Source organism: Suncus etruscus, chromosome 9 (assembly GCF_024139225.1).
Source record: "Suncus etruscus isolate mSunEtr1 chromosome 9, mSunEtr1.pri.cur, whole genome shotgun sequence".
Classification (NCBI taxonomy): Eukaryota; Metazoa; Chordata; class Mammalia; order Eulipotyphla; family Soricidae; genus Suncus; species Suncus etruscus.
Genome location: NC_064856.1, coordinates 105,662,032 through 105,674,641, shown reverse-complemented (window position 1 = coordinate 105,674,641; position 12,610 = coordinate 105,662,032). Strand labels below are relative to the sequence as shown.

The 12,610-nt window shown below is 49.7% G+C and overlaps 1 protein-coding gene across 1 annotated transcript; it reads left to right on the top strand.

Moving 5' to 3' along the window:
* Positions 1-9,185: 9,185 nt before the first annotated feature.
* On the top strand, positions 9,186-11,528 carry FTH1 (ferritin heavy chain 1). The gene is made up of 4 exons (XM_049779971.1): positions 9,186-9,509; positions 10,613-10,759; positions 10,991-11,116; positions 11,216-11,528. The coding sequence occupies exons 1-4, from the start codon at positions 9,396-9,398 to the stop codon at positions 11,372-11,374; spliced, it is 546 nt and encodes a 181-aa protein (XP_049635928.1). The 5' UTR covers positions 9,186-9,395; the 3' UTR covers positions 11,375-11,528.
* Positions 11,529-12,610: the final 1,082 nt, after the last annotated feature.

Here is a 12,610-nt window from a genome sequence, read left to right as displayed (position 1 = left end):
TGCAAGGTAAACACCGCTGTGCTATCTCTCCGGGCCCAACTTTATCTATTTATTAATTCGTTGATTGATTGATCTGTTTTTGAGCCATACCCAGCAAGCCACACCCATTCAGAAATCACTCCTGGCAGGCTAGGGGACCATATGGGATGACGGGAATCAAACCAGGTCCCTACCCGGGTCAGCCACATGCAAGGCAAATGCCCTATTGCTGTGCTATCTCTGGCCCCCATAAATGAATTCTAGATGAAAGTTTGGGGCTGCTTGAACAGGAAGGCAGGAAGGGTTGCTCGTAGGTTATGCTAGCTAGTATCTGGGGACACAGCTCGGAAAAGAGCTCAAAGTTCAAAGAGGAGGCAGATGAGCAAATAAACCTCCAACGCCCATGGGAAAGGCAGCCCTGGTAGAGGTGTGGGGTGCAGGGGTTCTGCCCACAGGAATTCCCAGAAGGCCAGTCTGGCCCCAGTTACCTGCCTCTAAGAATACTATGCAGCTGTTAGGAATAAGTGAAGTCATAACATTGGCTTCTCTGTAGAGGGATATGGAAGATATTATGCTGAGCAAAGTAAGACAGAAGGAAAGGGTTAGATATAGAATGATTGCATTCATTTGTGGGTTATTTAAAAAAAAAAAAAAAGATAGTATGGTAGCAATATCCAGAGACAATAGAAATGAGGATCGTCAGCAGGGGTGGGTGAAACAGCAAGATGTTGATCAGATGTTTTGGGAAGTTATGCAGCTTAGAAAAGAGACGTCACTGGCAAAGGTGGGATATTTCAGAGAAGAAATCTGATACTCTGGGACCATGCTTAAACCTTCCTAAAGAACTTGAAGATGACTGTTTTTAAAAGTTATCTGATGGGCCCGGAGAGATAGCACAGCGGCGTTTGCCTTGCAAGCAGCTGATCCAGGACCAAAGGTGGTTGGTTCAAATCCCGGTGTCCCATATGGTCCCCCGTGCCTGCCAGGAGCTATTTCTGAGCAGACAGCCAGGAGTAACCCCTGAGCACCGCCGGGTGTGGCCCAAAAACAAACAAACAAAAAAAAAGTTATCTGATATTTATTTCCAATAAATGGGCTCAAGACATTTCCCCACTTTTGCAAATTACAGTAAGAAGTACTGTGATTTCCTTTGAACCGATCTATATGCTGTGTGTTTATTCTTTAATTAAACACACTATACAGAATTACAGGTGTACTAATGATTGTAATTTTTAGTTGCAAATTTTAAAAAGGCTAAATAAAAAAAAAAAGAAAGAAAGAAAGAAGGATTAGGAGAATTACTACATAGTAGAAAGATTGCCCCAAAGAGTGAAGATCATGGGCCCGGAGAGATAGCACAGTGGCGTTTGCCTTGCACGCAGCCGATCCAGGACCTAAGGTGGTTGGTTCGAATCCCGGTGTCCCATATGGTCCCCCGTGCCTTCCAGGAGCTATTTCTGAGCAGATAGCCAGGAGTAACGACCCCTGAGAACTGCCAGGTGTGTGTGTCCCCCCCCCCAAAAAAAAAAGTGGCGATCAGTTAGGGTAGAGAAGGAAACATGGTGACAATAAGGGTTGGAAATGATCACTCTGGACAAGAACTGGGTGCTGAAAGGAGATAAAGGGATAAGCATGGAACCCCTTCAGTACTGATACTGCAAACCACAGGGTGGGGAAGGAGAGGACAGATAAGAGACTTCAGATACTGTAATGGGAGAGAGGAGAGAGGAGAGAGGAGAGGAGAGGAGAGGAGAGGAGAGGAGAGAGAGAGAGAGAGAGAGAGAGAGAGGGAGAGAGAGAGAGAAGAGAGAGAGAGAGAGAAGAGAGAGAGGAGAGGAGAGAGCGAGAGAGAGAGAGAGAGAGAGAAGAGAGAGAGAGAGAGAGAGAGAAAAAAATGTCTGACATAGAGGGGATGTCAGGGGAAGGAAACAGGACTTTGGTGGTAGAAATTGTGTACTGGTGAGGGGTGTTGGACTTTGCATGACTGAAACCCAATGCTGAACAACTTTGTAACTGTGTATTTCAAGGTGACTCAAAATAAATTTTAAAAATAAGAAGAACTTGTTTTCATTCTCATCTTCCTCCAGCAGTTCCAGCCTCAGGCACTTCCCTGTGTCCTCCTGGGAAAGGTCCCTCTATACCTCAATTCTGTGTCTGAAACACCTTTCCCAGGCTTTTCAGAAATGATCTGAGGACCCATGTGAGTACAGATTGCATCATCCAAAAATCTACCTGCATCTGAGTCAGTGTTGTTCCTCCCAAATTCTACAGGGTCCGGAGGGCTATTTCCTGTGCCTTACACTTTGCCCAGGGGGGGAATTTCATACTCTGAAAACATCTGCTATTCAGGTCAAATAACACTCAACCCATTTTTCTCCTCCTGGGCTAGGTTAACAGTTTCCCTCCAGCTTCTTTGCACCGCTCTCAGCTTGGCAGGAACTATTTGGGGCTCTGGTTTTTTTTTCACCTAACAGCATTCTCTGCCTGACCTGTCCTACATTCTCCAGCTGTTTTTTCCAGCAGGGATGGTGGCTGCCGGTAAAACCTGGTGGTCTACAAGCTCCTTCCCAAGCCCCCCCGCAGGTGTCTACACCAAGTGTCTACACTTTCTCAGCTCAAAGTGTCTACACTTTCTCTCTGTGACACCACAGCAACAGTCCCCAGAAGCAGCGACCTCTGCAGAGACCATATTAAGCAGCTAAAGAGGGGCCAGAGCAGTGGCGCAGTGGTAGGGCATTTGCCTTGCACACGGCTGACCACAGTTCAACACCCTGGCATCCCATATGATCCGCCAAATCAGGAGTGATTTCTGAGCCCAGAGCCAGGAGTAACTCCTGAGTGTCACCGGTGCAGCCCCCCCAAAAAATAAAATAAATAAAATAAAAAGCAGCTAAAGAAAAAACAGAGGGGACTGAAGTGATAGTACAGCAAGGAGGGCACTTGCTTTGCACGCAGTCGGCCTGAGTTTGATCCCCCCTATCCCATAAGGTCTCCCAAGCCCTCCGTGAAGCGATTCCTGAGGGGGCTGGAGAGATAGCATAGCAGTAGGGCATCTGCCTTGCACGCAGCTAACCCGAGGACGACCTGGGTTTGATTTCTGGCATCCAATATGTTCCCCCCAAACCTGCCAGGAGCTATTTCTGAGCACAGAGCCAGGAGTAACCCCTGAGCACTGCCGAGTGTGACCCAAAAAGACAAAAAAAAATAGAGGGGCAGGGGAGAGTGACCCCATATACACACATACTCTCTATTCCAGCCAACTTACCTTCTCACACCTGGCTGGGCACCCCCAGGCCAGTGTTTTTTCACTTTTTCCCTGTCATGGTCCCCTCCCAATTTTGTGCCCTGTCTGATGAATTATCTCCCTCGATTCAGTGTTAGCGCTTTCCATTTACATCATTTCCACCTACGGGTTCTTTGGAATATTCTGGGGCTATAGAGGGCCATGTGGCCTGGGTTGAGAAATTCTGGTCTAGCCCAGGTTCCTGTTGCGGCCACATTAGGAAAAGGAGGTGCTCTCCTTCCCCCCACAACATGAAGCCTTAGCTCAGTCGTCATACAGCCAGGTCTTCCCCTGCATGACACAGCACTTTTAGAGCCCAGGGCTGATTCCTTCAGCCCTCCACCAGAGTGCTGAGTCATGGTGGAACAGCAGCTCTTTATCCCCCCCCCCTCGAGCCCCTCCCGCTTGGGACAGAGCCATTATCTTCCAGAAACTATCTTCAGCTCTTCCGAGCTTGGAGCCCCTTCCGCATGATCCTGGGAGGTGGCAAGCCTGGACAACAGCCAAGCTCCACCTCTCCGGTCATGCTGGGCTAGAGGGGAGGGATCCTGGGAGGCCTCTGGTCAACAAAGGTCCAAAGACCAGGTCCAGCTTTAGATGGCAGAATGTTCCAGAACCCAAAAGATGGGGATCTAGCCTCCAGCCCGTGCAAGCAAACATTCTCACTTACAACCCCATGTTCCTCTCTCTCTCTCTCTCTCTCTCTCTCTCTCTCTCTCTCTCTCTCTCTCTCTCTCTCTCTCTCTCTCTCTCACACACACACACACACACACACACACACACACCCCACTATTACACACACAGAATTCCATTCCTTCCACAGGCCAGACCCCTAGCAGAACAGATAGGCACTTGCTTGCCTTCAATGCAGCTGACTCAGGCTCTATTTCCAGCACTCTGTAAGGTCCCCCCAACATCACCAGGTGTATTGATTACTGAATGCAGAGCCAGGATTAGCCTCTTCAGAATGGGCCTCACTCTGGACTGGCTGGGAAGGTGAAATGATAGGAAGTACTGCTCAGATTTGTGTCCCCCCCCCCCCCACGCAGAGGCTCAACAGGAGTATTGATCGCTGAACGCAGAGCTAGGAGTAGCCCCTGAGCATTGCTTAGCGTGGCCTCAAAACTAAAAAAGAATTGCATTTCTTCCTTCCTAACCAGTCTTGACCCCCCCCCAGTGTCTGCTCCTAGCATGAGCTCTTGCTCTGCTTAGGTCTATTGTTCATGGTCACAGGAAGTGATCGCCAAGCACTGAGCTAATGTTGATTCTGGAACCTTGTTTCTGGAACACACCCACTTCCTTCCATTGGGCCCAACGACCTCGGGCCCAATGTCCTGGATGTCCAGGAGAAGCTGCTGAAACACCCCACATCTAGATCTAAGCCCAGTGGGTCTTATTCCCCAAATCTCATTTCCTCCCACACCCCTTATTCTCATTGAAAAGCAGCCTTGAGGCCGGAGCATGGAGGTAAGGCATTTGCCTTGCATGCAGAAGGATGGTGGTTCAAATCCCGGCATCCCATATGGTCTCCCGTGCCTACCAAGAGTGATTTCTGAGTGTAGAGCCAGGAGTAACCCTTGAGCGCTGCCGGTTGTGACCCAAAAACCAAAAGAAAAAAGAAAAAAAGAAAAGAAAAGAAAGAGGGCCCGGAGAGATAGCACAGTGGTGTTTACCTTGCAAGCAGCCGATCCAGGACCAAAGGTGGTTGGTTCGAATCCCAGTGTCCCATATGGTCCCCCGTGCCTGCCAGGAGCTATTTCTGAGCAGACAGCCAGGAGTAACCCCTGAGCATTGCCGGGTGTGGCCCAAAAACCAAAAAAAAAAAAAAAAAAAAAAAAAGAAAAAGAAAAAGAAAAAGAAAAGAAAAGCCGGATTAATCCAGTCCTAAAAGCAGGAGCATCTTTGCCCAGGTTACCCTGACCTAGTCATTTCTGTCTTCCTGCACCCCCAAAATGAAGAGCTGTTGCTGCCCAACCTTTTCTTGCCTCACTTGCATCCATCCTCCACATTCCTGACTCATCTGTTCATTGAACACATTCTGAGTACTGGGGAATGAGAATACCACAAAAGGCTGAGTGGCAAAAAGCAGACAACAGAAACGGTACCCACCCTCTCCATTCCTGTCATTGATAGCTGCCAGAAGACACTCCAAAGGGCAATAGGAAAGGGAGGTGTAGGCATATTATTACACAGAAGGAAATGTCTACTCTGACTGTGACCTTCAGTGCTCACAAATGCCAATTCAGCTCATCACTTAAGAGTTGACCTTGGTATCCGGCATCTCCTACAGCTTTTCATATTTAAGGAATCAGATCTGATAACTATCTTTAACATGGCTTTTAAGAACCCTAGATTTTGGAGGGCCACACCCAGGGGCGCTCAGGGGTTACTCCTGGCTCTGTGCTCAGAAATCGCCCCTGAAAAAAAAAAAAGAAAAGAAAAGAAATCGCCCCTGGCTTGGGGGACAATATGGGATGCCAGGGAACTCACATCCGTTCTGGGTCAGTCATGTGCAAGGCAAACGTCCTACCACTATACTACCACTCCAGCCCCAAGAACCCTAGAATGTTCACCACTAGCCCTCACTTTTCCCCAAATTCTGAAAGACAATTTTCTACATTGTGTTGTGCGTGTGTGTGTGTGTGTGTGTGTGAGTGTGAGTGTGAGGAGAGAGAGAGAGAGAGAGAGAGGAGAGAGAGAGAGAGCGAGCGAGAGAGCGAGAGAGAGAGAGAGAGAGAGAGAGAGAGAGAGAGAGAGAGACTCAGTGGTACTCAGGGCTTGGCTTACTCCTGGCTCTACTCAGAGATCATTCCTGGTGGGACTCTGGGGACCATATGTGGTGCCGGGGATCAAACAGGCAAGCACCCTGTTTACTGTACTGTTTCTTCAGTCCCTCTTCCAATCCTTCTCCTAATACCATTATAGGTCTAACTCAGCCCTGCTTCAGGGTTCTAATTTCTCTATTCTCCCTTCAGAATGGGCCCCATGTGTTTCTCTCTCTCTCTCTCTCTCTCTCTCTCTCTCTCTCTCTCTCTCTCTCTCTCTCTCTCTCTCTCTCTCTCTCTTACACACAGTAACACAAGATTTTCCTTCTACACTCTCACCCACGAACACACACCACACATTCATATACACACAGAATTCCATTCTTTCCACAGGCCAGGCCCCTAGTAGAATAGACAGGCACTTGCTTGCCTTCCATTTCAATGCAGCGACTTAGATTTTATTTCCAGCACCTTGTAAGGTCCCTCCAACACCACCAAGTGTTTTAATTGCTGAATGCAGAGCCAGGAGTAGCCCCTTCAGAATGGGCCTCACTCTGGACTGGCTGGGAAGGGGAGATGATAGGAAGTATTCTCAGACGTGTCCCCCCACGCAGAGGCTCCCCCACTTTAGGCCTGGTCCTGTCCCATCCATCTCCCACTCTGGTTTACACTCCCTCCTGGGCATGCTGGTTCCCTCTGCTTGCTCCAGGCATCTTCCTCCTAAAGAGTGATGCTGCCGAAAAAAATGGCCACCATGTCCAGCTGGCAGCCAATTTATTTCTGCTTGGAGAGACCAACCCAGCCTCAGGCATCACCTCAGCAGCTCTGGCTTTCCCCTTCCAGCAAGGCAAAGAGGTTTTCTCTAGGTTAGACTATCACCAGCCAGGAATTCTCCCACTCTGCAGCTATTCTCAAATACAGTGACTCAGCGTTTCTCATCTGATCATCCACTCCTACAACCTTCTTTGTCAACCCCGTTCTCTCTCTCTCTCCTAATCTAAAAGGCCACATTAGGGGGTACCAAGTTCCCCAAGTATAAACTGGCAGCACTCTGTTCTTGCACTGGCCTAATCATCTTGTTCCATGCCAATACTTAGTGTTTTGTTTTGATAACAAGACCAAATGTCTGCTCATGAGCTGTGTCTTCAAGCGCAAAAACTAGATTTACTCTTCCAAATGAAAGTTAGCATCATTTTCATTTGGGGGGGGATTTTTTTGGGTCACACCCGGCAGCGCTCAGGGTTTACTCCTAGCTCTGTGCTCAGAAATCGTCCCTGGCAGGCTCGGGGGACCATATGGGATGCCAGGATTCAAACCACCGTCCTTCTGTATGCAAGGCAAACACTTTACCTCCATGCTATCTCTCATCACTTTCTAACATTTCTCCAAAACACAGTTTTATGGACATTGTTTTGAATATTTTATTGGGTATGTAATGGATCTTTATAAAACTAGTGTTGATGTCTAGAAAGTGGGGTTGTTGTTTTTTTTCCTCTGACAGCAGTAAACACTAGTTTTTGTCTTCTCACACATTTGCAATTAACTTTATTCCTTGGTACTTTTAAGCTGTTGTTGCCAATACAAATAAAAACCATTTCTTTCTTTCATCATGTTCTCTGGCTGGGAGTTTTTTTTTTTTTTTTTTTTTTTTTTTTTTTAATAGGAATGCTTTGCACTTGGTGATTGTGTTGTAACCTCCAACCACTTTTCCAAGCAAGATGTCTGAAAACAAAATTAGTGCCTCGAGTCATCCAGGCTGAAGATTTTGCTCCACTTTACGGGACATAATTTCTCCTAACTTTGCTCCGACTTACCCACCTAGCACTTTTCAAAGTGGACTGAAATCCTCCCACCCCAACTCACTAAGTCCCTTGGGTCATTTCTCTATGCCTCCAATTTTCTTCCTGAGCTCCCTCTTTCTTCAAACTCAGGTCAAACACCCCCATCTTATTTATGCCGGCCCCCTCTGCCTAGCTGGGCAAGGTGCCTCTTGCCAGTAACTCTCTCACTTTCACTTCCCTTCACTTCGAACCTCACAGTAAATTTGAGTTCCAGGAATAACTTTCTCCTAAAGGCAACTTTCCATTTCTTCCAGAATAACGGCAGCAAAGAAAACCCAACCACACCAGCCAATGCATCCTAGTTCCATGAATAACATCACAATATGGCAGGAAAATTCCTTTTCATAGTCCTCAAATCCAGTTCCTGAGCTCCTAAAAGTCACTTCTTCCACCTGCATGGGGAAAGCCTGTGGACATCACCTCCAGCTCCAAATGCTTCTTCTTTTATCTAACTAGCTTTAAGAAATCTGCCTGGGAATTTCTGGGGGTGTTGGGGGGAGAACCCCAGAAAGCCCTCGGGCTGTGTCTAGGGAAACACTAGGCCCGAAAGGCTTTTGTTGTCATAACTGCAATCTCAAGGCTTGGGCCCATCCCACGCAGAGAAAGCATGCCCTTCCCCAGCCTCGGGGCCTGCATCTGCATGAGTCCCCTGCTCCCCGATTTGCACCTGGGGACTGTTGTAAGCAACTCTAGTCTTGCAAACTGTCACCTTGATTCTTTTTGTCTGTTTGATTTTTTTTGTATTATTGTTATGTTTTTCTTCCTTTTCCCCTTCCTTCTCTTAAATTGATATGTATAGCCTCTAGAAGGTTTTGTTTGCTTGTTTGATTTTTGCACCCCTTTTTTTTCTTCCCTTCTAACAGAACCACATATCTTGTTCTGCCTCCCAAATTGAGGGATTCTTTTTTTTTTTCTTTTTATAAGCAGCCTTCCCCGGATTAGCAATTAGGGGCTCACTCCCAACACCTTGCAAGACATCTCCCCTTAACCCCCAGGAGCTGAAGAATGAAGAGGAAGAAGAACCCTGTGGCAGCTCCCCCAAGCCTTCCTTCCATTTTCCCTTCCAGCGCCTAGCTCAGCGCGAGGACACCCGAGCCCGCGCGGGCAGGCCCCTCCCCTCCCCTTACAGCCCCGTCCCCACCCCCCACATACCCCCCCACCCGTCTTGTTGCGCATGCGCGCGCGTGGGCACCACAGGAAGGGGCGGGAACGCGGTTAGCTCTCCGGCGACGTGATTGGGCAAGAGCGCGTGACCGGAAGGGGCGTGGCCCGGGAGCCTGGCGCCCGCTATAAAAGGCCGCGGCCGGGCCGTCTGCGCCACAAACTCGGCGGAGGAGCGAGAGGCGTCGTGGTTTCCTGCTTCAACAGTGCTTGGACGGAACCCGGCGCTCACTCCCGCTTTGCCCCCGGCCGAACCCCATCAACTCGAACCCCATCAACACCAACACCGCAGCAGCACCGGCTAGCCGCGCCTCCTCCTCTTCTCCATCTCCTCCTCTTCCTTCTCAGCGCCTTCTCGCCGCCGCCATGACGACCGCGTCCCCCTCGCAGGTGCGCCAGAACTACCACCAGGACTCGGAGGCCGCCATCAACCGCCAGATCAACCTGGAGCTCTACGCCTCCTACGTCTACCTGTCGATGGTGAGCGCGAGAAAGACGGGGTGCACCCGCTCGCCCACCCCCGGAGCCCCAACCCAGCCACCCACCGAGGCCTGCACCCCGCTGCGGGGAGGAGGATGGGGGTGGATCCTCGGGGGGTGGGGGGGGGAAGGTTGGCTTTGCAAGCTTGGCCTGCTTTTCTTTCTCTGGCCCTGGCTGTCACGTGATCCCGAGCTCCCCCCCCCTTTTGGGGTGCTCCCCATCTCCCCTTTTTTTTCTCCTCGACAACAACCCCCAGGCGGCGCCTGCTGGAAAGACGGTGTCGAATGGCCTGGCCGCGGGCTTTTTTATCTCCTGGGGGGGCCCCCCACCCCGCTGCACCCTGCTGCTTATCTTGTCTTCCCGCCTACTGGACAAGCTTCAACCCTTCCAGAAGGGCTCCTGGGCACCCCCAGAGCTCTCCTGCATTTGTTGATCGACCTTCCTGGGACTCCCAAGGGGTTTTTGGGGGGTTTGCAGCTAGTTGGTTGCTGCTAATGGGGTGCACGCCCGATCCCCCTGCACCCCCAGAGCTCTCTCGAGTTCTTGGCTCCATCGAGCTTTGGATCGAAGTCCGTTAGTTGATCGATCGGCCTTCCCAGGACTCCCAAGGGTTTTGGGGGGTTTGCAATTATTGGGTTTGCAGCTAGTTGGGTGCTGCTAATGGGGTGCTGCTAGCGGTGCACTGCATGCTTGACCCCCCCGGGATGGTGCCCTGAAGTGTCCCCCGCTCACCACACAAGGCTTGGCGATTGCCTTGGCACGCTGGGGAAGAGCTGGATGGTGCAGGCCTCTCTGTGAGCCTAACCGAGTATTGGACTTGGTAACCTTGCTGCCGTCCACACTCACTGCGCCCACGGTTGGCACCATGCTGGGGGGGGGGGGGTGCCCAGGCGCACTAGGGCCCCCTCACACCCCTCTGGCATGGCCCTAAAAGTTTTTTTGTTTTGTATTTTTTAGAGAAACTTTGGTTGCAGCCTGCAGAGCATTTGGTATGCCTGCAGTTTTTTTTTGTATGGTCCAGGCTGGTAACTAGCAGTGGGTTTTGTTTGTTTGTTTGTTGTTGTTTTTGAACCTCCACTATAATATCCTGTTCCCCCTTTCAGTCTTACTATTTCGACCGCGACGATGTCGCTCTGAAGAACTTTGCCAAATATTTTCTTCACCAATCCCATGAGGAGAGGGAACATGCTGAGAAACTGATGAAGCTGCAGAACCAGCGAGGTGGCCGGATTTTCCTGCAAGATATCAAGGTAAATATGGGGGGGAACCCTGTGGCCGGCAGTTGTCTTGACAGAACAGGCACGTGTTCAGCTTTTGATGGTGCTGCCAGCTGAGTGGCAGCAGCAAGAATAAGCAGAGCATGGCATTGCTCAGATGTTGGGAAGACCTAGGTTTGCGTTTCCAGCTGCAGGTGCCTTTTTTGTCATCAGTTAACTGGGAGACAGTCCGGTCCTTTTTCTGATAAGCCTCTTCCTTCTTAGAAACCAGACCGCGATGACTGGGAGAACGGACTGAATGCAATGGAGTGCGCTTTGCACTTGGAGAAAAGCGTCAACCAGTCACTACTGGACCTCCACAAACTGGCCACGGACAAAAATGACCCACACGTGAGTACTGAGAAGTGGGCCGTGAGGGGAGCGAAGTCACTGGTCTTGGGGCTGGAGTGACTTATCCATAACTTCTGTGTTGTGGTTTTTTTTTCCCAGTTGTGTGATTTCTTGGAGACTCACTACCTGGACGAGCAGGTGAAGTCCATCAAAGAATTGGGTGACCACGTGACCAACTTGCGCAAGATGGGGGCCCCTGAGTCGGGCATGGCAGAGTATCTGTTTGACAAGCACACGCTGGGGCACAGCGAGAGCTAAGCCTTGCTCTGGCTTCCTGGAGCCACGATGACCTGGTTCCCTGGGGCGCACTGCTTGCATGTTGGGGTGACCTTGACCTTTTCTAGAAAATCCAAAACAACTACTTCAGTCTTTGATTTGTATCAGACCTTCAAATAAAGTAATTTGGTACCCATGTGCTGTCTTGAAATGTCACTGTTCACTCAAACAATTAGAAGCATCTATTAAGCTCCTTACTTTAGGAAAGATAAAGCTTCGGTATGTTGAATTGAGACAATACTTAGGATTCTTGATTCTGAATTTGGGTGTTTTGGGGGGTGGCACACCTGGTAGTGGTCAGGAGTTATTTCTGGCTCTGCACTCTGGAATTACTCCTAAGGATGCTGGGCTCAAACCCTGTTCAGTGGCATCCAGGGCAAGAGCTCTTCCAACCCCTGAATTAGTTTAAAAATGCTCCCAAGGGGTTGGAGCAATAGCACAGCGGTAGGGCATTTACCTTGCATTCCCTAACCTGGGTGTTTTGAGTCTCAGTATTTTATATGGCCCCATGACCCTGCCAGGAGCAGTTTCTGAGCAGACATGAGTAACCCCTGAGCACAGATGGGTATGGCCCAAAAAGTAAAAATGGAAGTGTTTCCAAGTGATCCGCATTGCCAGTTTGGACAGTTGGGTGTACAAAGGCATTTGAAAGCTGAGCTGGACCTTGGTTCCTCACCACATTCTTCAGTGTAGATAGCTGAAAGAGCTGCAGCTGCATTGGTGCTGGGGGTATACCTGTAGGTAGGATCAGTTGGTGAAGCGATTTCCTTGGGGAGCTGGCTACGAATGTGTGATCCCTGGGGGGGAATTTGAGGCACTTTACAATATGAATACTTTCCAATATAGAAGTAATGGAGCACAGCGGCGTTTGCCTTGCAAGCAGCTGATCCAGGACCTAAGGTGGTTGGTTCGAATCCCGGTGTCCCATATGGTCCCCCGTGCCTGCCAGGAGCTATTTCTGAGCAGACAGCCAGGAGTAACCCCTGAGCACCGCCGGTTGTGGCCCAAAAACCAAAAAAAAAAAAAAGTAATGGAGAAAGACAAAAATTCTAACTAGAAACTGCACAGACTGTGGCCCTTTTATTTGGGGGGGACACACCCAGTGACTTGGGGTTACTCCTGGCTATGTGCTCAGAAATCGCTCTTGGCTTGGGGGGCCACATGGGATTCTGGGAGATCGAACCGTGGTGCATTCTAGGTTAGCATGTGCAGGTAAAC